Raw genomic sequence first — 27,569 nt, forward strand, 5'->3', positions numbered from 1 at the left:
GAAGTAAATAAATTCAGTCTTTATTTACCTTGTTTGCTGTTTCAGGAATTAAATAAATGTGCTACAGATTTCACATTTGAAGCATTTAAATAAGGAATTTCCTGACAAATCTTAGTTTTTTGAATACTTTTTTTTTAAAAAAATACTAGTTTAGTATAAAAAGTTTGTTGTTTGAATGCTATGTGGCACCAGTAACATGCTTGGCAAACTACGAACTGAGCCCTTTGAATGATGTGCGTTACACGAGATGACCACAGCGCTGCACTGCAAGCAGCTGTGGTGAGGCAGAGAAACTAAGCAGGCGCCCACCGCGGTGACTGGGTGTGCGGATTTGTAATGAGTAGAGACCTGCAAAATTCGCGGATTCATTCGGTGATAGGCTAGAATTCAAACACATATACCTCTTAGATAATTTTGCTATTGGCTTACTAATCATCTGGACGAATCTCAACCAGTTATAAACCCTCAACCAAAGAAGGATCGAATCACAGACAAACAAGCTGAGACGACTTAAAAGTCGGCAGCCAATGAACTTGTGTTATTTGCCCGAGTGTACAGGGGTATGTGAGTCTATCCTGAAGGCCATCGAAACCGCGCATTTTGCAGGTTTCTAGTAATGAGCCACATGTGTGTCTCCCAGTGTAGAGTTGGAAAACTACATGAACCTACAAGGCTGGATGTGTGCAGGCTTAGCTGGGCGGCCAAGGCCTGCCACGCCTGTGTGGACAACACATCCTGCTACAAGCTGACCAACACCACTGTCGAAAGTATGTGATTTCCACCCATATTACCAGCCCCACTGTAAGAAATTTAGAACTTTGTTTTCAGAAGAAAAAAAAAAGTGTTTCCAAGATTGTTTGATTGTAAATTTGATTTGGCCTTTAAGGAGTAGGCCCTATTACTTTACGAACTGGTGTGGTGGTAGTATTAGAGTCGAATGTTACCTAAGTTGCCACTGAGGCCCATAACTATGATCATAGCATATGACTGCAATAATATAAGTGGGCCATTGAGGACAATATAGACTTTTGTTTGTAAATCTGGAAACTTTCAAACATTATAACAATTTAAGCTGTTGGCCTGTGTAACAGTGCAGTAAAGAAGCTGTGGTCTTTGGCACTTGGTAAAGCTCATATGTGTAATGCCCTTAATTTAGCATATTTTAAGGTGTGTGCAAACAGACTTAACAGTTTCTCGCACAGAAAGTCTATGTTTCAGCGAGCACACAGGGCTCTTTGTGTTGTATATATTATCTAGCAACAAAGTGTGAATTGGGTCAAATGGCCTCGACCTCACAACTTTCAGGAGCTAACTTGAATTTTTTTATTACAACTAATTTAAAGTGTCTTGTCAGCAAGACCGGGAGGTAGCCACATAGTCACAAAGTAGTACTTGAATGCATTTGCTTTTCATTCCACTGAGTTTAGCGATGAAAGTTAATTGTTTTGACAATCATTTTTGAGTAATTTCTCTTAGAGAGTATATCTTTGACTTCCATGTTTGTTGAATGCTTTTGCTAAATGTTACAATTTATGATTTGAAATTCTGTGGCATGAATTTTAAGGTAGTATTTCAGAGATGTAATATTTACTTAATGTTTCAATTTTGCCTTTTGAGCTAAGCCTATATGGTTTAATACTCGTTTATATAAGTATTCTGAAAGAGTGCTCTTAAGAGATTTGAGGATTGTGTTTGGCAATGCATAAGCAAGTATGAGTTAGCTAAATGGTTGCACTTTCTGATGCAATTATAAAAAAAAGAGTTTTGTGGTAAACTACTAGCAGTTCATATTTTTGAATATTTAATTAATGGCTTAAAATTGTTGAATTTATAGTTTGTTTTGAATGTGCATCCATTCCATTTACTCATTCTTTGTTTACATGAGGTTTCTTAAATTGTATTGCAAATTCAAATACTATAAGCTGGGACAGTCAATGTTGGCAATTAAAACCTTATAATTATATTTTTGGTTTGTCTTTTAAGAATATCTTTACCCCCAGCTGGGTGTTGAGTTTGCCTTGTCGCCCCAGATAGGGGAGGAATCACAGAAAGAAAATTATGACTTTAGCAAGATTTATTCACCTGTGAAATACCATGTCACTGTGATGTGATTAAACTGCTACTAGATGCATCTAACAATATCAGTTGTTCAAGAAAAGCATAGTAAAATGTTTTTAGTAAATATGAAGCTATGGGGATCTTCCAAAAAATAGACCATGCATCTAATGCAAGAAATGAGCTATTAAATATGTACGAACCTAGCAATTAACATTTTTTGACTAACAAACTAAGAAACTAACATAAAAAACAAAAAATAATTTTACAGGTTACGGCAACCCCAAACTTGTATGCAATTAATTACTGTACATTAGAAATATTCTAAATTGTTGAAAAATTAAGACAATAAAAAATAACTTATTTTTATTACTCATTATGAGCTTACTTTCTGCATCACAAATTTTTTCTAAGAAAAGTAATTGAGGTTCACTGTTCCTAAGAGTGGGTTGTCTTGTATTTATGATTCCATATGGTTAAAATTAAAATTGTAAAAAATAATTTATAAAATTTAAATTATACTGACTGTAGTACAAAAATTTTTAGTATTAAAAAAATAAATTTTACATAAACTTAAAATCTTTTAACTAAGATCTGTAAGAATCTTAAATTATTCTATTCATGTTCATCATGGAATAATGCAATAGATAATTCATGATAGTTAAAATACTTACAAATGTTCATTACACTCAATGTAAACACAAAACAAATGTAATGAGTGGTTTGAAAAATTTCAATAAAACAATATCTATTTTATGACAAACATATACTAAAAAAATTATTGAAAAGATACAATAACTTAAGCATTCTTTAAAAGAATATGTTCTAAGATTGTTCAAAAATGCCTTTTGAAGTAAGGCAGCAAAGAATACCAGAAAGTGACATTTTATTATATGTTAATAACAAAAAAAGTTTACAGATAAATATACGTAAAACATACCTGAAGTTGCTGCTTCAGTAAATTAGCCTTCTCAGTTTCTTTTCTAATTTTTATCTTTATGCATTCAAGTTCAAGCTGAAACTGAGTAAGTTGTTGTTCTGACTGTTTCTTTCTGCTGCGTGCCTCAGACAACAATTCTATACCAAACAAAACAGTCATGAAACACTTTATGACAATTTCAATGCTATATTATGATATCCACTTCCAATAAAACAGTCAGAGCTGAAGATGCTGGATCTATATAAAATATAGTTAATCATTAACTAATGCGGTACTAAGGTTTTGATTAAATAAAAAGATGCCTCCTATAATAATAATAATAATAATAATAATAATAATAATAATAAAATTATATATGCTACTGTATGGACTGCTGTAAATATTGAGGAGAAATTTTAGGCGTCAACTTCACTGAAGCAGGGTTTACAACAGTCGGTTATGTCCATCCATTTGACAAGTCACGTGACTTGCAGCCAATTAGATGAACCAAATAATTATTTCCACTCGTCCATCAAAAGCTTGCCAAACTTTAACCTATGACAGATGGATGACACCATAACCTCCAAAATATTTTTAAGAAATTGTCAGTAACATTTTTTTATTTTTATGTTTCCAAAATAATATTTGAATGTCATTTGAAAAAACCTTACAAGTTTGTTGCTTAAAACAAAAATGTATTTAGATTTAGAAGTGTTCTGAAATTCAGTAATTTAATTGCATACAGTAACTTGGAAACAAATGAATAAACCATAGAGAGAAAAGTAATGAGCATGATTAGATAGACGTGCTTATCCTGCATGATTGTAAAACTAATCAATTTTTTTAAGATAAAATTTTTTTCCCATGGTTTAAGTCTTCTTCTCCTTAGTTGGCAGCATTGAGTTTGAAAATTAGTAAGACAGATGTGCAGGGTATTGCAAATCGCTTAGTGAGCTGATGGACGAACTGATGATGCATGGGCTTGAATAAAAAAGAACTTACAATTGACTGTAGGAATTTAATTCCAGTGTTCTCTGGAACCACTTCAAAAAAGAATAAAATAAAGAAACTTCTGTTAAGTCATTTTTGATAGTGAGAATAGAAAAAGCAAAAAAATTACAAGATGCAAAAGAAATGCAGTATGTTAGTAGTGCAATAGGATAATTAAAAGATAATTAAAACAAAGATAGTAAATAATAGAGTAAAAAGTAACTAGGCCAAGAACAAAAAAATGATTACAAATTGTGTTCATGAATAATGTATTTTGAGTTTGAGTACTTGCAGAGTTTTTCACAGAGAGCTAAAATGCAAATGTATTTACATGAAAACTGTCTATTAACAATGTAACAAAAAATAAACCGGCACAGAAATAATAATCACCATACCAGTAAGACGATAAGGAAAAAAACATTTACCTGTGGATGAAGAAAAACTATACATTAAGGCAATTTGCTGCTGGAAGCAGGTGCAACAATTCATCATAAAACTGGTGCCAACACTTATTTTAAACTATGTGAATAAAGGCAATAAATAGCAAAATATGATTAAGATGGAATGGTAGTTTGACACAGTAAGGTAGAAAAAAAAATATTAATAAGATTTAAAAGTAATGAAAAAATTACATTTCAGATGCTAAAAATTATATGTAGTAAGATGACAGGAATATAAAATGTGAAAGTGACACAAACAAAATAAATAAAATAATCAATTTTTGTAATAAGTTTAACACTGATGAAAATGGTATGTACTATGTACACATAAAACTACACATAATATACCTAGTAACAACAATTTGTCAATGTAAATATACAAATAAAATATACTATTCTAAACATTTAAAAGCTCAAAAGTAAAATTTTGTACAGAATTTGAAATATTTCCTCACTTTGCAGATTGTTGAATGGCTGCCAATCATTATAAACAAAAAACTCCAAAAGCTATTTGAAAATCAGAAAATTATATTTATATACCAGTACTGCTCATGCAGCAACAATTATGTAAAGATAATATTAGTAAATATTAACATCATACATTAGCTATAGTAAAAGTCTGAACACAATAAATTAGTCCCAGTGGTTCAAACAAGTACTCAGTCAGTTTACCATAAATAGTAAATGTGGCAGAGATAATATATGTAAATTAATATGATATCAATCACTTTGTGTTGCTGATAACATACCTCTAATAATAGTGTAGAGTGGTTTCTAAATGAGAAAAAACGCAGAAATGGTAATGCGACTGCACAAGTAATAGGGGAAATAGGGGAGTTCACGTCAGTCTATGCTCATTTGTGGGCCAAGCACATCTGTTGGAGTGCATACACGTCAGTTATTTCTGAAAGAATTGTCCTTATTCATGTATGGTTAAGTGAGTAAATGTATTGGACAATGTTTCCTGATGTTTCCTGTTGGAGTGAGTGTGTTCAATGTCTTCCCTCATATATTTTCCCTTTTTTTTGACCCTTGCCCCTCTATGACCCTTCTATAAAGGATCAAGATGCAAAGAACCTGCCCAGACCCCACTGTCATCGAGCAGTTACGTAACGAGTGCGCCAGGAAAAGGACGAAGTTAATCATGCAGCTGCTTGCTAGACTTCAAAATTGGTCCCGCATGGTTGTTTGGCAGGCAGAGTTAGTTACACTACCTGTTTTACATCTTTGGACCAGTGACACGGACATTTGAGGTCCCTGGACCAGTAAGACAGACGTTTAACTTTCCTGTACTAGTTAGAGGGACATGTTGAGGTCCCTGGACCAGCGAGACAGCTGTCTGAGGTGTCTAGATCAGCGATAAGGCCGAGCTGTAGTCTCTGGATTAGTAAGAAGGCATTTAAGGTTGCTGGACAAGCGAGAAGGGTGCATTAAGGTCGCTGGTCAAGCAAGAGATGCGATAAGGTCGCTGGATAAGCGAGAGGAGCACGCTAAGGTCGCTGGACAAGAGAGAGGGGCACGCTGAGGTTCCTGGTCCAGCAAGTGGCCTTTTTACTTTCCTATACTAGTGAGAAGGACGTGTTTAGGTCCTTGGACCAACGAGATAGACAACTGAGGTTCGTGAACCAGCTAGATGAACTTGCTAGCTGACAACATTGGTCCCGCATTGTTGTTTGGCACACAGAGTTACACTACCCGATTTACATAATGGCTTCTATTTTGGGGTTTAAATTGTGTATTAAATCAGGTACACTACTGCTGGGGCAAGCACGGGAGATAGATAGTTCACAGTATTGAAAAGCATTTAAGTGAACCAAAAAAGATGTATAAATTGACGAACAACATCGCTGGAACAACTAATGCTTGAACAAGTGTTTTAATTTCAACCACTAACTCAAACTCTGGCAGAGAGTAAAGCAAAGAGCAAACAAATTTGAATTTTTGACCCCTACAGATAAGAAAACGGAGCACAGGAAAAAAACTGAAGTAGACTAGATTACAGTAGTGCAGTGCAGAGAAAAATGCAAGTGTCTCGTACTGTAAGAAAATCAGTCCTGACATTCAAGAAATTAAATAAGACTTTGTAGGAACAATAATTTATAAACTGAAGCAGGAAATATTTGAGAGATTTGTTGAAGCTAGAGTTCCAATGGAAAAAGTGTCCATTCAAGAGAAAATTTTGAGTGAAATTCCTGAAATAGATGCTTGGTGACGGTGAAATTGAAAAAAAATATGTGGATTTGTATGGCTGGCAGAAATGTAGGTATGTTGACAAAACTTACATTCAAGCTACACACAGTGCAAGTTCTTCTATAGAAGTAGGCATCACAGATACAATTGGGATACGTTCACAATTAATAGTTGTGCATGCAGGTGTAGAGGAAGGTTTTGTTCCGAATGGTTTGCTTACTTTTAAATCAAAGCAGAAGTCTGAAGATTACCTCAATGATATGAATTTGGTAACTTCTAAATGTAGGTGAAAAGTAAATTACTGCCAAATTTCGATCAAAAAAACTATTATTGTAGTAATCAATTGAACAAAAAACATTCAGCATAATCCCTAAAACACAACATACAAAACTGACTGAGAATTACAAATGACACAAGCAAATCCTATGTTTTTAATAAAACTTACACCAAAACCAAACAATTTAAATTAAACAACTTGTTTTGTTCATGCACAGTGATAACTTTTTACTCCTGTTTCATTGTTAAGTGGAACATATGTGTTCAATAGGTTTTTATAGAACTTTAGTAAAATATTGGCACAATTAAATGTTTTTAGCTATGCTATAAATTAGACTAAGTTCATCATAGTTTTAGCCATGACTTTACAAGGGCCTTATGGCGATTGGTGCTTGGAAAATATTTTGATGAAACTAAATGAACAGCACCTATTTACTATTGTTTCTTTTTTTTTAGTTAAAATATACAGTTATTTTTTCATAATTTTTGTTTACTAAGTTATGTCCTTGTAAACCTATTTATTTTCTTTCCGTGGTAACAATAAAATGAAAAACGTAAAGAATTTTAATCTTAAGTATAGCACAACTAATATCTGTACGAATGGATTACTATTCCTATAAAAGTAAGAATAACTGTTATAAATGGTCAAAATTACAGTTGAATGTTGACAATTTCCATTACTCATTGCTGGTCTACTTAAGAAGTCATTTAACTAATAAATTAAAATGAAACTGAAAACATATTCGGTAATACATTGCAGTATTATGTATATATTCTTATATCCTTTTGGATTTGAAGCGATCTGACTCAAAAAACGTGCGTAGGAGTGGCAGTTCCAGCACTGTGTGCAAAACTTTCACCGCCGGAAAGAATGTCCCCGCGACGTGGCGCTGATGGTGGCATTTCCTCGAACTAAATAGGTGGAACTCTGGGTGGCTGCTGCAAAGCAGTGGAAGGGGGATTTAGGGTTGGGGCAGGGGAAGGGGGAAGAATGGTGTGTAGAGGATAGAATTTCCGGGGGAAGAGGCAAACAGGTGAAGACATGTCGCGTCAGCTACGGTCACACTTTGTAGATGATGCAGTGCTCGCTCATGCAAAGAAATTATGTCCCCATGGAAAAATAAAAATCGTGCTGCAAAATGTATTTTACTGGTTATGTTTTTATTGAAGTAGAAAACAAACCAACCCAATCTAAATATTTAGTTTTTTTGTGTTTTTATCTATGACTTGAAATCACATATTTCTACACAATATTAAAATAACTATACCCATGCCTATTTTGTAACATAATGAATAATTAATTTTCTCACGCAATAAGCTACAACTTTTCTGTAAACAATTAGTTTTTGTACTTTTCTATTGTTACGTATGCCCGGCATACGTACATTGATGACGCAGCGCGGCACCTAACCGCGCGCTGGATGCAACATGTTCAACACCAGTTGTCGCGCGCTGCGCGGAAAGCATCGGAGCTGTTCGGAAATGCTCTGCGAACTTCGTAGGGCGGGCTTTGTACCGGACATCGGGTGTGTGGCCTGTTCCGGTCATGTAGGCCCAGAACATTCTGTTTGCCCAGCTAAGAGCAACAACGTTAAGACAGCGATACCAGTTGGATCAATACTTATAAAATTCCGAAGAGGGGGTAGCGTTGACGGTGGCATGGTTTGGAGATGACGGTGTTTGAGCTTAAAACCACCCAAAAGAGACATTTTCTTTGATTCGACAAATAACAGTAACTCCCGGATTCAACAGTCAGAACTACGTGTTTTTCAGTTATAAATAAACTAACATGTAAATGGAGATACAAGAAGAATTTTGAACTTTGAGGACTTCAACTTAGCAGTCACTCCTTCGCTTGTTTTAGTGAAGTTTAATAATTATGTTGCTAAGAATTAATATCATACTTAAGAGCATTAACGTAAATGATAACAGTTTTATATTTGTGTGTTTGCAAATCATAAAACTTGTTTACTATTCGTTCTTGAAGGAACTGCAGATATCCTTATTCTTGCAATATATTTCGTTAACGTGCATCAATATTCTGCCTTCAGCATTTAAGTATGGTTTATTGTCACTTTATGTATTTTTTTGTAAATTCACATAATTTGAATTGACAGTGTAACCCAATGCATTGCCGCGGGCATTATGTACTAGTTAAGTAGCCCCAAGCGCAGTGTTTTGTTAAGGTTCTTTCACTTAAATAAGGGCTGTCCTAATCATTTTTGTATTTTCTGTTCACAGAGACTTTCCAGCTGTGTAACAAGTGACAGCTCTGGAAACAAATGTGATTTGTTTATATCTTGAAGTTAATATTTGTTTGTGATGAAGGGTATGCGTATTTTAAGAATAAAAAAGTTGATATCTAACACTTAGCACACCTCTGTCTACCGTATCACCCGTTGTTCTTCTTGTGTTTGACACGAGAGGTAACACTATAATTTCCTTGCTGTTGTTGTCAATCAGGCTAGGACAAAATAAAAATACTCTTGGCTTCACTCGCATGTGTTAACATTTTAACAAAAAAAGTCAACAAATGTTTTTTTTCTCTCTTTATACACAGGGATATTCAGTAATAGTGTGTGCGAAGTACCGCATTGATGAAGAGTGAAGACCCGACCGGTGAGCTTGAGGCCGCATCACAACTCGTCGACAGAGTACTCATTCGGTAAATCTCTAGCTACACACTGTTATAAAGTTTATTTATTTAGTTTTTGGAACCATAAATTTAATTTGTAAGTAAATTTAATGTCACGGAAAATTCATTTCAAACGTATATGAAAGCTCTAGGATGGAATCTCGAGAATTAATAAATGGGATTATTGTTATACTTTGTCACAGTGTCATTATGAAATAATTTCACTGCAACTTGGACACATATTTAACAATTTCCGAAGTCTAAGAACAACTATAATTATATGAAGTATTCCAAAACTGTTTTCTTTATCAGAAGCTTAACATTTATTATGCAGGTAATGCATATTGAAGTTATTTATTTTTCAAGCTTTTTTCTTTTTCCCAATATAATGCGATTCAATTCGGTGCGTCGAAGGCAGAGAGCTGACTGTGAAATCGTAGTTCATTAGCTAGTAGTGAGCCAACGCGTGTAGAGGGACAGTGCACACTCTTGTACTGAGACACGGCCTCAAGACCAACATTATAACTCAAAATGTCGCAGAGGAATGAGTCAACACCCGGTGAATGTTAGATATTCAACACCCGGTGAATGTTAGATATTCTACCTGTGTAAAACCAATATTAAAAATTATCTTAATAAATTACCTGTCATTTAATGCTGTTGATCTGCAATTTAAACTTTCTGTCACATTGACATAACAAACATTTGGTTTTCTTAGTTCCAAACGCTTCGAAGAATGTCAAAGTAACAATACTAGATAGAGTTTATTTAGGAAATCAGAAGTTTTTAGCACTTACCGCTGTTTGTTGAATCAATACAAATAGATTTATGACATTATTTGCATAGTTCTGTAAATTTACTTAGCTAAATTTTATTTTATGTATTGAATACACAAGTATTTTTTTTGTACGCAAAAAAAAACAGGAAGCTAATCTAGTCAACATAAATACTAAAAAAATTATAAAGGAACTTTTAGAAGAATTGAAAAAAAATTGTTGTAAAATGTTTCAAAGAAAGCAAATCAATGCATGGGATAAGTTAATTGTACATTAACAGTGATACTGATTCCAGTTCATATTTAAGGATTTAGCAAGCTGTTTCATATGTAGTGAAATTTTAATATGCTAACCATATTACAAGAACCTATACAAGCAAACTACGCACTATTACAAAGGATACTGATCACGACATCCCTGCAAGGTGCCAACTGTCCCAGTTGATTCCACGATTGATGAGAGAGGCACGAACAGCTATTGCCTCAGCAAATAAAGATTGTAGTAGTACCTACTACGTTGCAAGAATATTTTAAAAAGGCCCTTACCACGTATTTGGCAATCACGAAAATTTTTGGGACACATTTTGTGACAAAAAAGAAAAGGGAGAACTAAACAATGTTCCAATTCTGTGTTATCAGCTGTAATCTACACAACTCTGAGCTTTAAAAACAACAAATATAAATTATATAAAGGGTTGGCTTACTTTGTTCTAAACAATAATGAACAGTTAGTTATACCAAAATAACAAGATTTTATTACAGTGAAGTTGGCAAAGAACAATTTATTATAACACAAGATGTAAATAAACATTAAACCCAGACCATTCCAACTTAATTTCTGGAAATAAAATAAGAAAAAGCAATTTCAAATAATTATCTAGCGTTGCCAGTATGCTGGACACATCACAAATGTTTTATTCATCCACTTCTCTGATCAGGTGTATAGAAAAATTTATTTAAATCAGTTGAATTCACTGTTATAAATGATCTAAATTAGTTTTCAGGCTAAAGAAACTCGGCAGATGCACAAAAGTCTGCGTCCCAGACCTCTAGTCTTGAGACTTTGTGCGTCTATGTTATGTAATTACGTGGAGTGCTCTTAAATGCTTTAAATATAAATATATACTGTCCAAAAATAAAAGAATGTTTAGAAATGGTGTTTACAACAAGATAAACAAACAAAGCAGTTCCACAGCTGGTAGCTAAGTAACTATGAAACAAATATAATTAAATGCAGTTTCCCTTAGATTAAATTTAAGATATTCTCTCAATGGCCACAACCTAATGTCAGTACAAATGAACTTGCCCGGTCATGGCACCGGGATTCAAACACAAAATTGCTGCTGACCACTGCTCTGTATTTACAATTTTATATAATGTATTTATTGCAGAATTTAGGCATGGGAAAACTTACAGTTTTAATAATGTTTCACGATGTGGTAAAGTAAAGTGGCAAGTAGAATATACGGCCTAAACAATGATCCAGCTCCTTGAAATATAGTCACAAGGTGATTCCAGCTGTGGACAGCTGAGACCAACCTTCCCACACTCCCACAACCCTTCCCCTCTTGTCATTGGTTTGTAGCAAAGGACTGGTGGAAAAAAAAGTAAATAAGCTTTTCTCCTCTGCCCACGAGTGAACAGTATCAGCTGTGTGTGGAGTGAGACTGAGATATGACCATCCAGGTTCTGCTAGTTCCTCATAGATAGCACGCCATGGAGTGAGTGCAAGCGACACCCTACACGTACGTAGGCCATCTTGTCACTGATTAACTGGAACTAAGCATCTGACCTCCTTGCACAAAAACTGTGACAGAGGAATCTAGACATTTTCGTGATCAACTGCTCCAAAATTCATTGTTTTCGGAGTGCTGACTGTTTTTTACCGTGCACCAATCGCCTAAAGTTAATGCATTTCTAAATAAAAGATGTTTGTATAAATTGGAGGATAAACAAAAAACTGAAACAATTTGAAATAACCAGTTCCCATCTAAAAATTAAAAAACATAATTGAAAAATAACAGGATGCAAAAAGGGTCATAATACCAAGTGAGTGATCAAATCATCATTTAAAAATTCCTAAGTTACGACGTTGCTGCTCAAGTAAGACAAACTCAAGCACAACCACCTGTCTCGCCACTCTTCCTGTCTTGCAATGGTAGGGGAAGGCTGTTGAAGCACAAAGGGAAATCAGAAAAGGATCTTTTGTATTTTGTCGCATTATTGTGTTACAAAGCCTCCCTCCTGCACAAGCATTTTATTCTCATTTTTAAACCACTCTAACTAGTTAATGTGATAAAAGTAAATATACTATATGAATGCTATAATATTGTGCATGTGTAATAAACTATCAATATAAAGAAAAAAATTGAAATTTGGAGCAGAAATGATCAATGACTCCAGCAGAAACGAAAGATTTTGTAAAAGTAATTTCAAAACACCTCATATTTAATATTTTAGACAATGACTGCTGCTGCTGCTGCTGAAACTGTAGGAGGACAGAAAAAAGATGTTGAAGTATGTACATACATTGCATTCAGGTTAATGACATAGTTGCCAATATGACTTGGCCCCAAAATAAATATTTTACAATGCACAAGGAAATTAAAATAAATAGTTAATAGCACAAAATACAATAATCCTGAAAAACACTATTATTTACTATCTGACTTAGAAATGTATTGAATGAATGGGGAATAAGAACCGACCCACTCATCTATTGTGATCTGCTGCAACAGTAGATCAAGAAGATCACATTTTCTGGTAAATAGAATGAAAATAATATGCAAGTGTCAAAAGCTTACATGATTGTCATATGTGTTAGAATCTATGTTCCATTTGCATGGAGTACGAACTACTCTGAACAACTGTGGGAAAATATGTTGCTGCTGCATTGAGTGGAATACAGCATGAAAGGAAAATGAACAGGTGTGGTTGGAGGTGAGCACTGACAAGAGGAAAAAAACATATTCTTAAGATAACTTGACAGAGCTGTCTACATGGTGCTGTATATGCTACACTTTAGTTTGCCAGTCAAAAAATAGTGTGCATGCACTTATAAACGCATGTTAGAAGTTAAACTTCTTTTTGATATACAGTAGAAACTCATTTTTACCTATTTCAAGGGACCCGGGCAAAAATATGTAAAAACTGGGAAAATGTAAACAAAGGGAGTATTAAATTTTTTTTTATTGTTTCAGTATGTTCAAAACAATAAGCATATATAAACCACACTAAACAAAATGTCATAAACGCTTATGTTTTTGTATATGAACTAGAACTTCATTATCTCACATGGTGAAAAAAATAAATCCATTCAATCTTGCAGTTTTTCAAAATTGTTTAAGTTGAACATGAATTTCAATCCTTGAGTAAGAAATGTGAATGTTGAAGCATATCAAAATGTCCACTTTTTATGGCGAGATTTTCTTACACAAATAATTTTTGGGCTTTGTGCATAATCGCGTGTGCACAAGCCGTATTCCGCACAAATCGAGGGACGGTTTTTTTGTCCACCACTGGGTGAGGTCATTTCATGACCATTCATTCAGTTTCTCTATTTTTTCACGACATTCATAACCATTCCTTCAGTTTCTCTATTTTTTCGTGACCACTCCTTCAATTTCTCGACTTTTTCATTACTTCCGTGATATGTAGACACCCCGGTTTATGCAGGTTATTTCAAAAAGTGCTCTCTATGTTATATTTGTTTTGTTTAACATAATGTATTAACAGATTGGTTAAATGTTTTTGCTCGGTGATGTAATTGTATAGAAAAGAGTTTTATGATCAACTACTAGAAAAAGTTGATAGTCATGAAGTCTTAAATAAATGTTGTAAAATTATTGATGAATGTATAGCTGATTTTGCATGCGCACTTTATAAATCCATCCATTTACTTTGCGTTTTTTTTTTAAGGTTTCTTAATGCATATCGTAAATTCATTTACTTTTGGCTGGGGAACATTGGCAATTAAAACCTATTAATTATTTTTTAGGTATATTTTTAAACATGCTTTACTCCCATCTGAGTATTGAGTCTGTCTTATGCCCCAAGGAGGATGAGGAAAGGCAATTTTAAGTTAGAGCTCAAATCATTCCTATGTAGATTTGTATTTTCATGTGTTGTTGTTACATGCCATGTTTATCAATTTCTTTCTCAAACTAAATTGATTTAAGATGATTATCATAACATTTTGTATTATTGATCAGTGTTATTTCATTACTTTGTTATTGTAAGTTTAATAATCTACCCTCTACACTGAGAGGTATCTAAGTATGCATAATAATTTTAGCAAATAATTTTATTTTGTACTCATAACATTCATTTTTTTTATTACAATACTCTTGTTTATCCTCCATATTACTACCACATGACAATTTGATAAAAAGCGAATAAAATATAACTGAACTGTTGGGATATTTTCATTAACAGTGTTAATGCTATTAATTTGAATGCATTTAAATTTCTCCTGGTTAAAACTATAAAACTCAGTTCCACAACATTAACTGGAAAATGGAAACTGAGTGCTGCCCTCGTTCTGACAAGCTAGGAGTATTGCAATAGTTAATTTAAGTTACATGCATGGGAGACATGTCCAAGTGTTGAAGTTGCTATGGTAGGTTACCCCTACCTAACGATTTTGCCCCTAAACGGCAGGACATCTGCGAAACGTTGAAGTCAAGCGGGTTGTATAACACTCAGGTTTTGAATACTCCTATAGCTACAAAAGAATCGCTGGTGGCCATGTGCTTAGTAACAGCTAAGCGAACGGCTACTGGGCGCTGATGCGGTTATCCGCCGAGGTCCGCGATTGGATACTAATGATGTCATTTCCTTTCCTCGAGTATAAGTTGGGGTCGCCTGATAAGAATCAAGCAAAGGTGCCTGGCGGGCGGCCAGAGTCTAAAGCTTATAGCACTGCTCCGAAGACATCAACACGTCACGCTGCCGCCATCCACTACGTCACACGCCAACACCACGACGCCCGAGGACGAGTCGGGACTTAGAAGATTCCGGGACCGCCGCGAAACAAGACAGACTACGAGGGACAGCCGAGATCCAACAACTCTACACCAGGGACGTTTAGCGGACGCCTTCCCGGTTGCTTCAACCACGCCTCCCGAGACTGTCGTGACGCCCGAGGTCGAGGTGGGACTTAGAAAATATCTACCACTGTAAGTCGAACTTCAACGTATTTTTGTGGTTTGGGGCTTAGCCGCTGGCGACGGTAAGGAAGAGACGGACTTAGCCTCAGACGCAAAGACGTGCAAACTCGCTAACAGTACTCGCCTTGAGCGAGTGGGGACTCGCTTGGCGAGTAAATTGTGGAAAGCTGCTGTTCGAATTTAGAGTCCTCAGGTGAAGGCAAATACTCCCTGGAGGTCAGGAGGGCTGAGGGCAGACTTTCGTTTTTGGTTCATTTGCTCAGCGAGTGACAAGCGAGCGAGTCGGTGCACAAGGTGCGCCCGTAGAGTTAAACGTAGTCACCGAAGGTTACATAGGTATAGTGGCAGCGAGGACAACCAACACCGGACGAGACTAAGAACCTAGAGTATGAAGGAGGTAGACATCACATAACAAGGGTTATTGTACTTGTTTTGTTTAACAGAGTTGTAAAGACCCACTTCGTAGATTGTAGGCGTTTCGCCACTAGGGATGTATATTGTCTGAGTGCGAAAATAAAATAATTATAATAATTAGTTACAGCTGCGGTCCAACCCCAAATTGTAAATTAATAGTAAGAGTGTGTAAATGTTGATTGGACAAATTAATATCACCAGTGTGATCAAACCCAATTTAAATTCATGTAAACTGCGTGTTTATGTTGTGTGTTTTGAGTAAGGAGAGCTGTTTGTTAATTAAAGGTCAATCTTCAGAATATAATCAGGAAGAGGGTTTGTGTATTTATTGTTTGTTCAAGCATTTATAAATACTTCTGTTTACAGAGACTTGCAAGCCGTATCCTGTTAAGCGATACTTCGCGACAGGTGTTCACGGCTACCTAAAGTGCCAAGTTTACATATTGTGTCATCTGTAAATCTTGTTCTAATAAAAAAGTGTATTACACCAAACTGTTTAAGTTTGTTCGCAAGTAAACCTAACCCGTTTCTCCTTTGGCATCTCTTGACGAGCTGCTACAGGAGAGATAACAAAGTATTAAAACAATTGTGCAAGCCAATAATTAGGCTTTGTGATCTCCACTTAGTTTGAATACAGGATAAATAGAGTATGCTGTTGTCAGGTTGACACTGTATGGTGGCATTCAGGAAGGTGTTCTTTTGTTTGATTATTAATTGCATAAATATATTTAAAGTAATATCTTTAACATTAAATATTGAAGCTATTTTTTTTTGTTTTTAATGATAGTATGTTCTGCACAATATATCCACCTAAGCATGTCTGTTCTGCATATACTCATATAAACACTTTTTAAAAATTTTATGTATAAACACCAAATTAATTAAATAATATTAATTAGTAGATGTGACTTAAATTATTAAATAACTGAAATTTTCATGAAATAAACAAGCCATGATAAATGTTTTTGTTAAAATGCTGGACAAGAGCAACACTCCTTAACAAGAAAAATTAGGTAGCAATATCTGTTTTCACTTAAGATATAATTACATTAAAAATACGGGTATATCTGCAAACAGAAAGATGTAAGTAGAACAATACAATAATTTATTTTAAAAATCATTTATGAGTGTATGTGTTCATTAGAGAAGGGGGAGGGGGGATAGGAGATAGCACTTATAACCTAAACTGAAACTAATATTACAGTCAAGAAAGGCACTTTCATCCTTGCGTTACACAGGATTTCATTCCAGAACACTTTACACTGAATTTTGTTGCATTGCAAACAAAATATTGTAATAAACCTTTATGTTGAAAAATATCAATTAAACAAAAATAAATGTGATAACTTCACGTTTTTACCATAAGTTATTCAAATACCATACAATACACTAAGTGTACAACTTAACGTTGCTGGACTGTGTCCTAAAATGCTTGGTAGGATTAGAATTATACAGCTATGATAAAAGCCTGTGTAAGGCAGCTTTTAACTGCATCCCAACAAAGATAAATGTTTTACTGGTCATAATGTAAAGCCATCAAATGTTTTTTAAAGCACAAAAACACTTGCAACAAGTTGTAGCTTTCAAAAACCGCAGACAGATAACTTATAAAGAAATTGGTTTTGCATTTCTTAAAAAACACATTTATCTTATTTTCAACAACTTGCTCAATTTATTCTCCCATTAAACAAAAAAAAACCTGGTCAGTGATTGACATTTTAGGCATATGTTCATAAACATACATAGGTCAAAGGTGAACAAATTTTTTCATTTAATATATTCTGGTAATTAAGACGACATGCATTTTTCAGTACCGTACAAAGATATGGACTTTCGTGTCGAAATATCTATTATGTTGTTGCCTGTTCTTTGCAAAGCTGTGGGTGTGATGAAGTTTTAAGGCTTCACCAAAAATGTTCCACGTAAAAAATTTCAAAATAAATTTTTCTTAACACCTTGAAATATACTTAGGGGTAAAAAAAAATCAAAAGATGTGAATTTTTACTAACTATAATTACAAAATAATATATACTCCAAAATTAAATTTCAAATTTTTAGGCCATCAAGCAATGGCACATTTTGAAACAAGAACAACACTAATAGCAGAAATGATGTATTGGAAAGTGAAAAAACATGCTTATTACATTGTAATACAAGGATAAGACATGCTACAGCATCTTTCCTTACAGAAATTATGGGAAAAGCATACCACTGCTGAGATTAAACTTATTAAAAATGTTTGATAGAGAATATTGACATGAGACAATATCGACATGAGACAATATCGAGTGAATACGCACTTATGACTAGGGTTACTAGACACTGATAACAAAAAAGGAGGACATTCACCTCGCAAAAGGAGGACATTTCACTAAAAAGGAGGACAATATATTTTTTTTAAAAATCCATGAATTAATAACAATGGAGTACGATATTTTACAATGTTTTGGCATTTAATACAGTTTCAGTATAAATAATCCAACAAACTACGCATATACAGCATAATTAAAAACACGTGCTTCTGCATGTGCTGCTACCTGTCAAGCTGTCATAGAACTACTTACTAGTGGGGTGACTCTGCGGACAGCGCATTAGCGCGCACCGAGCGCTTTACTCAGAGTGCAACTGCAGGAATTATCTCACTTTATAAAAAAGCCGGACATTTTGGAGCATTAAGGAAAATCCGGCCGGACGCAAAAAATACATAAAAAGGAGGACATGTCCTCCTTTTGCCGGACGTCTGGTAACCCTACTTAGGACCAGACAGCATGTTTAGTGCCAGGGCAAAACAAGCTGCACAGACCTCATTGTTATTAAGTGACCCGCTGGCCAGATGAAAGGGATTGGTTTCTGTTGAGCACTGGCATAGAGCATTTCAAGGCACATTCCCTTGCTAAATATTTTTTTTTAACAATGCTACAATTTTTTATGAAAAATTTATGGTCATACATATTAAATGTACTCAAATGGTTATTGATGCTCCCTCTCTCATTTGTTTGGGTACGTAATGCCTTGAATTTATCTTATTTTCACAACCAAATCTATAAGAAGCTACTCAATACTATTCAAAAGGTTCGATTCTGTTATTGTGGAGAAATTTTTAAAAATAAACTGTGCTGTCACAACATTTAAAGTCTGTGCTTTAAAAAAAAAGGAAACTTAGAGTTGAAGTGAGATAATAAACAACCTCAAACATTTTTCAACATGACTTTTTACTCTGTAGCACTGATGCCACTTAATCAATCCCTGATATTCACCAACATTATTTTTGAAATATGCCATTAGTGTTTCTGCTAAAATGTAAATTCTAGTTTCTATTTCATACATTAATTAAACCATTCATGTTTAAACTTATATAAGCTTCAGAGGGCTTTAAATTTAATATTAATCTATGTAATCTCTTGCATTTAAACTACTATATCTTCCTAACAGATTCAGAAAAGGAAAAATGTTTTGCAGCTCTATCAGTGTTAATTCCCAATTTTTCTTTTTTAATTTGAACATGGCCAGATTATTCAATGCAAATCCAGAGCAAAGAAAAGTAGTGATAGTAAATTTTAAGCCACTTATATCTCAATAAAAGATAAGTGAAGTCCAAAAGTTTTAATAGGTTTAGATGGTAGGTTATACTGACAGCGAAAAAAATGCTTATAGTTAAACAAAGAAAAGTAACCACAGTAAATGTTAAATCTCAGTGCAGGCAGCAATGGTAAGTAAAGTGATAGGGGTTGATAGGCCAAAATCAACATAATATAGAAAAGTCATGAACCAATTATTGATTTAATTTACTTTAGCTTTAATTATTGATGTATTGTAAATTTTGTTTACATCAATAACTATAGTGTCTTTGAATTAGAAGCAGAGAACAAATACAAACATTTGCTTTCCAAGCCCTACCCTCCACTACTTGTTTTATTAGTACATGCACAGCATAGTAACAATAAGCCAAACTAGTAGCAAACCATAAAATTATAAATCTCAAGCCTATAATATAACATTATTATAAAAAGCAACATAACAAGGCCATTTAGTGAGCACACATAAACCACACACTGTAATAAAACTGCCATGTAAACTATATAAGAAAAGAACCAACAAACACTAGGTTAACAAATAAATATGCATTAAACTAAAAGTGTATCTCAAAATACACCAAATGTAGTAGATCATGATGGTTTATATATACATATATATTCACAGTAAAGCTCATGCAAATATAAAGATGTATATTCATGCAAATGTGCTTCTTACCTTCAGAAGTAAACTCAAAATTATATTTATACATAAAAAATATCTTTTGTAAAAAATTACTGGGCCAGATTGCTCCCATTTATTGCAGAATTAGTGAACATAATATTTAGCTTAAGATACATGTTTTGTCACGAGTCTAAAACAAAGCTACTTTTTTATATTAACAACACTACAATATTCCATGACATAAATCACCATACAGTCAATTAACTGATACTGGCTTTTCAGAAAAAGATCAATTCTTCACTTGACCTGTTTTGTGTCACTAAATCTTGAAGATCACAAATTCTATTCAGAAGTTACATTAAAAATATATATGATCATAACTAAATAGTGTTCCTTTTAATATAGTCCTAAATTTATAATTGTATTTTTAAAATACCATGGCATAACTTTTGCAATGTCTATTTAAACACACAGTTATGATGCTTTAAGTAAAATACGTAACCTATGTTATATTAACTGTTACACATTATGTACAACCTTGATAATCATGCATTTCAAGCAAGCCTTGGCAAAATTTAATTTTTATAATTTGGGGGGAAAAAAATCATGCAAAAATTAGGTGCCTTGCATTTGAAGCAAATAAAATAACTCAAACCTTTTAGTATCACCACCATGCAGACATAATGCTCAAGAAAACTTTCCAACACCAGTATATGTTCTAAAAAATAAAAAATAGTTAGTAGTACCATGTACAAGGTACAAAATAAAAGTAAACATAAATACACATTGCAGATTAGACTTGATATGTTAAAGCACTAAAAATAATAAAATACAAAAATATAACATCCAAAAAGCCTTAGAGAATCTCATGTTGCATAAGGGTTACATATTTTGTTACGTGAAATATGTAAATTTTTGTTTACATCAATACACAACTAAATTTTAAATTACTTGGCATCTATAAACAAAAATTGAAAAGGTAAGCCTATTTTAAATACTATGTTTTATAAAAGTACAAAAAACCCTAAATATGCAGAAATGGCCACTGAACAAGTCAAATATGTGGAAACCCAGGTTTCGACTTTGCCTAATGTATGGTGCCCAACAAGACAATATTTTTCTGTTACAAGAAAATGATAGAGGTATTGTTTAAAATTGCTATTTAAATATTGTAAGCGAGACAAGTAGTAAAATTATACATAGCTCGCACTCATTTGTCTATGGTAGTTTGATATAAAAATTAGCAAACAAACCTGACAGTGGCACCACTTACAGGCATAATGGTTTATATAGATTCACAAGAAGTCAAATTATTTACTACTAACAAGAAAACAAAATGCAGTTTAGTAATGAAATGTCTATATTCAAGACATTCTATCAGTAAGTTGAAAAAGTATATTAGAAATGCAAATATATAAAAAAAAATGCATACTGAATAAAGTCCCAATTGGTGAATAATAGGACTACAAACTATCCTAGCATTATCACACCCCAGAACACCTCGGCTAGCTCAAAATTTGATCTGAAGTGGACATACATAAACACTTGCAAAAAAAAATGATTTGGGTGCTGAAAATTATTGCAGTTCCAGAAGAAATGTTACTATCCCCAATTAGTGTATTGGAATAATGTTTCTCAGACACCAAACTCATTTTAAAATATTTTTATTGATACTTGAAGAAGATTCAGTCCTTTTATCTGATATCTTGTGACCACACAAAGCAGTACATTTAGAGAATAAAACTGGCACATAACCTCTTTCCAGACTTCCACAATAACACATACATTGACTTTTTGCAGGTACAGAAAGATAATACTTTACAAGACAGTTTGCACTAATTTCTCGTGGTTACACACAAACTCACAGTACGAAGCTGCAGGACTACGTTCTTGGAACAAAGCCGCGATTACTCAAACCTGATTTTTGGGTGATTACCGATGACCATGGTTGAAAATTCTAATTCCAAAGTCCAAATAATAAAAACAGGTTCATCTTACACAGTGGAGCCCTGACCATAGCTGCAAAATATTCTCTAAACTCATATAATCTTACACTTTGTGAGCTACCGCCCAACATGCGGCCTATTGGTACCTCGTCCAGACAATGACTGACGAAACTCAGCACATCACCAAGCTTGCACAAAAATCAACTTAGCTGGGAACATCCCCGGAAACTGCCTTACCATTGGCTACAGCCTTTATTCTTACAATAACTTTATAATACCTCCTCTCTTTGTGGGATTCCCCTCGCTAAGTCTCATGTCTCTGCCCTTCTCCCACACCTCCCATCTCTTTTTAATTTCACACGGGATTTGGGGATTCCTGTCAGATATTACCACACAACCTATACATGTATGTCCCTCCAATGATTGAACTTAAGAAACTACTGCATCAGCCAACAACCTGCCCTCGCACAAAGAACTGGCAATGCTATAAAAATGACAATGGAAAATTACGTTATCGCACATTTTACTAACAAAGACAAATAAACAATACTGAAGAATTATATAAAAAAATCTAAAAACTCAAGTAGACCCAACTAAGTAAAAATCCACTTCAATGACTTTTTCATAAATAAATAAACTAACTATTAGAAACATTAAAAAAGCATGAAACAATATAAATTCTGATTATAAAACAAATGGTAAACACGAAGCATGTGCTGCTTTTGTCACTTCGGCGTCGCCTAGCGATTTCCTCCCTTTAATCCTTCTCTTCCTCCCCTCCGCTGCCTCTTGTTTGGCTTCCTCCTCCACCTTCATCTTCCTCCCCATTTACGGTTTCCCTCCGCTGCACTAGCGTCCTCTGTGTTTTGGATGATATATAAGGCCATGTCGGGCCTTGTCTCAAGTCGTTCAGTAGCGGTCGGATAGGCATCTGTCCAGGTCAGTATCGGCGAAGGCGATAGTTTGGACACAGTAAGTGTAATTACTTGCACGATATGGCCGTGCCATTCTTGACATTGATTGCAAAGCCTCTAAGTTATCAAAAATAATGAGCCAGATGTTCTGCTTGTGAATGGGCTATAACTTATGCTGCCTCGCCGATTGGCCTGCCGTTTGCCTGTGGTTTGCATAGCCACTGGTTTTCTGTCTGCTCCTTTCTTGCTTGTTAGGGCTCAGTTAACTGTCTCTCTTGCCGCACCGAACGGCCGCCCTAGTTTTCGACGCATCGACTCGTTTATAATAGTAACATGTTCCATTTTGTGTTTAAATTTATGTGTTTGATATTATCTGTTTACATAGTGCCTGCATATATAATCAATTATGGTATTTGTATTGCCCCCAACGGGCGTATGTTGTTACGCATGTATGCATGCACGATAAGGCTAGGATTTATAATACGTGGGCTAGGATTATTAAGGAGTTGTAAGCCATATGTACCCGCTCAAAATGTTTGGAACGTAATTTGTAACGAGCATTTATTCATGTGTTTTGTACTGGCAATATTTGTACTGGGTTTGATGTCGCCAAGTTACAATTTTGAGAGTTTGAAAATAAATATTGCTCTACGAACTTGGACTTTCCTAACTCAATGAAATACACTCCGGCTCTCTAAATTCCCTTCTGGAAGGGAGTACCTATTCTTCTTTGTGAAATTGTAGCTTGGTCGAATTAATATTCTACCAGGCTGCAACATAAATACTTCTTAGAAAGAATAACAAGCTGTTACTTAAATTATACCAAAGAAAACTAACCTTAGAATTTACTATAAGATAACATAATAAAATGTAAATTAAACTATTTATCAAGTGAGAAGGGCAGTAACTTGGGTTGCTACAGCATGAAGCACTATGCCTAAAATTTAATGTATGTTATACATCCCATGTTTATTTTCCTATGAGGAAATAATACTTTTTAAAATGATTATTTGCTAACATCCAAACAGACAGCATCACATTAAAATCATACTTGATAGGAGCAAAAATTCCAACCGATAAAAAAGTGGAAAACCTTAGCACTGCATGATTACAAATAATGCTTGCGGCTGCCATGGAAAAATAGGTCAATGTAATATTGCAATATACAATTGATTATTGTAACTCCTATACCTTGGCAAGAGTCTCGTGGGAGGGTTTGTCAATTGATACGTTGCAGCTCCATGCTAGGGTGCAAATTAATAAGTATCTTATTGGGCGAGTTCATGTTTTGGTATTTTTCAGTGTTAGGCCCCACTACGTTAATTAATGGGAATAGACCCGGCTAGAGACTATTTTAGGGCATTACGTTGACCATGTGACTTAACAAAATTGTTCTATATGTCTTTTAATGATGCAAAAAGCCAATCATGCTCTAAGCAATAGGGACGTTGTATTCACTCACACATATTCAAAACGAAAGTGGGCTCTCAATGTACCCACATGCCTTACGCACATCATGCCAATTCCCAAATCCAATAACGTGGAAATACAAAGGGGTTTGGTAACATAACACTTTTATTTAAATTGCACCATACTAATACACAATGACTATAATTAAAACTACCCAAATGCACATAACCAGTTTAGTTGAAGTCTGGATCAAGCCATGTAGTTGGTCAACCTGAGGCATTACAGAGATAGCAGCAGACGCACAACACATCTGCTTTGACTAGTGAAAGCAACTGGGTGAGAATCCTGGAGGTTAGTAGCAAGGTTCGTTATGATACTAGTGTTTACTGATCATTAAACCAATAACATTAAAACACTATTTATACAGAAAACACAAGCCATGACAAAACTATTTCTATTTACTATTGTAAGCTCGGAGGGTGGTTTTGATTCACCAATTGATTAGCCTAAGCGGGCACCACCGTATATTTAGGGGCACATGGACCCGGCTGAAACTCCTATTAGGGTGTGACATCGCCAATGTGGGAGCAAGATTCGACCCCTCTGAATGTGAGCTATCTTACCAGGACCTAGCACGTTCTCAGCGTCGGCCATGCTATAAGCATAATATGTTATAGTGGGCTCTTGAGGCAACACACATGCCCTTTAAGTGTAGATGATCAAACACATGGCTAAGACATAACATGAGATTCCACAACATATATTTTATTAACAACTACAAATTATGCTGAAAGTAAAAAGTTCAAGTCCCTATGGCATGAATCAGTTACGGTGAGGTACAGACCACCCTCGTAATCGTAAATAGTTACCCGTGGATGGATTTCAAAGTCCTGTCGAGGGGAAGCCAATATTTAACCAATCAGTCTGCCACCCAAGGAAGGCCCCGAGGACATTAAGAAAACAATTTGGATTATTAAATTATTACAACAGAATTACTTCGTCAATGATGGCGATGGATGAAGTCCCCGGGGTGCTGGCGCATTCTACCTCAGCCATTGATGAAGACAGACTGGGCGGGACGAGCTCGCTCTCCGAGATATCATGGCGTCTTTGCACCGGACAAAACTACGGTTATAATTATTTGATTACATGCCTTAGGTTGTTTGGGATAAATACACAAAGAACTTGTAAAAAAATAAGGCATGTCTCCCCATGCCCTCGTTATTATAAAACAATCACTGATTTATTAATTAATATTAAAAAAATAGTGCCAGGTTCAGGCAAAATCGAGTCTGCTCGGGATTGCCCGGCCACGTCTCTGTGTAAGAACATAATTTACTTAAAACAATAAAACGTGACACTTAACGTCAGTCAGCTAAACACAAACACTTGGGGAGAAAAGAAAAGGTTTGCAATATTATTGTTTAAATTTACGGAAACAAGGCACTGCTACTACAGTGCCCTCTTGTGGTGACACTTTATTCAAACACACAATCATACTGTCACGTACGTCAGCGATACAACAAGCTTGGAAGGAAGGCTAAGGACTGGGAATGGAGTCGAGTCATAACAGGCTCGTGAGGTGAAGCCGCGGTTAACAAAACAAAAACACAAAAAAATAAGCATTATAAATTACACTTAAATCCCGTTAGTTCTGTCAAAAGTTATTAGGTTAGTTATGATTAAATAAAAACACTGTTATAATATAAAAATCCCAAAGAAAATAAACAAAAACCAAAAACTAAAATAACGTAGCCATTGCACAGACATTGCTGCTAACCTTCAGCAGTTCCTACATGCTGCACAGTGTGCAATATGGACAGTCTTACAGGAAAAAATTCTGAACACTTGGCTTGCAAAAATTTTTGCATCCATAGTCAACAAACTTCTCATTAAATAAAACCTTATATATAAAACATAATTTCTTGTTTTTAATTTTCATGCTCACAATTCTAAATATAATGGAAGTATGTTGCAAACCTATAGTATACAACTGAATCATTTAATTATACGTATTTTGATGTAAGATAACATTGAAATAACTAAATAATCACGTTTACTGTCTGTAGCAAGAAAGTGTACAAAAGTTTTTATTCACATGTGGTTTAGAAGTGTAACTTTTCTGTGATTTTTAGTTCAGGCGGACATTATACAAAAGTATAATCCACCATCAACAAAAAAAAAAAACTATTTTTTTTAATAAATAAATGTTAATTACTGTCTGTATCATTTGCACTTTAAGTATTAGTATCACTTGTACTTGGGTTAATTTGACAAAACTACTGAAAGCAGTGAAATCCATTAATAAAGCCAATATTTCAAGTGACACATTTCTTTGTTTACTGTTACCAAACTTCCTGATAAAATACATACTGTAGTCGTCAGAACTCGTGAGGGCTACCAGCACGGGGGTGAGGAAACCCTTTTGCGAGGGGAGGTCGGGGTAGAAGAGAAAGTTGGCCCCGCCTACAAGCTGCGCTAGGAGCCATTTAAAACACATTGATCTTCGTCTGCGCTGCAGTAGTGACAGGACTGTGAACAATGGCAAGTAACACGCCGCTGAAGAGATTTAAGAAAGTTATTCATAGCAAGGAAAGAAATAATGAGTGTTGTTGAAGCTTGTGATGAAGAATCACGAAATAAATGTTTGCTTGTTCCTTTGAACAAAGCTACTCAGAGAGCTGTTAAGTACACAGGAGTGATGAGCATCTATTGAAAGAATTAGAAGAGACAGAGAGAAACCAGATGAACCACAAATGACTCCTGGAAAACAAAGGTAAGTACGCAATGTTAAATACAATACCTTTAAGATATGTTACTGTTTGTAATTCACTGTATTTTGCATGGTTCTGAACAAATGGAAAGGGAAGACTGTGATTGTTTACATCAGTTTTTGCAAGAACACATTAAATGTTACAAAAATAAGACATAAAATTACATTTTAATACAATAATAAAAAACACAGCTATACAGATTAGCACCTTTATCGTAAATTCTTTACAATTTTGTCATTACATGTCAAAAAAAAAATTTGATAAAGGCATGTCTGACGGTTGTAAAACAATTCAATATAAAATTTATAGTTTGAATACTGGTTTGAATAAACGATAAAATGCATTTCAAAGTCGAACTGCCTAATAATTTTATTCACGTTTAATCTAAGCAGATCTGCTCATAAATTATATTAATATGTATTATTTTATTAGATACTTTATTTTCCTTCTTTGTATTAATTGTGTT

At 34.6% G+C, this 27,569-nt stretch overlaps 1 protein-coding gene across 14 annotated transcripts in view; it reads right to left on the reverse strand.

Moving 5' to 3' along the window:
- The window catches only part of LOC134529350 (sarcolemmal membrane-associated protein-like), a 236,039-nt gene that overhangs the window by 33,167 nt on the left and 175,303 nt on the right, over positions 1-27,569 (reverse strand). For 10 of the 14 annotated variants that reach the window (XM_063363326.1, XM_063363314.1, XM_063363313.1 and 7 more), the window contains 2 exons: positions 20,715-20,777; positions 2,996-3,132 (listed from right to left, as the gene is read on the reverse strand). In XM_063363326.1, the coding sequence (XP_063219396.1) occupies positions 2,996-3,132; positions 20,715-20,777 (200 nt within the window). The remainder of the gene's footprint in view (positions 1-2,995; positions 3,133-20,714; positions 20,778-27,569) is intronic. The other 4 variants (XM_063363327.1, XM_063363324.1, XM_063363323.1 and 1 more) reach the window with 1 other exon arrangement.

Source organism: Bacillus rossius, chromosome 2 (assembly GCF_032445375.1).
Source record: "Bacillus rossius redtenbacheri isolate Brsri chromosome 2, Brsri_v3, whole genome shotgun sequence".
In the NCBI taxonomy this organism is placed as follows: domain Eukaryota; kingdom Metazoa; phylum Arthropoda; class Insecta; order Phasmatodea; family Bacillidae; genus Bacillus; species Bacillus rossius.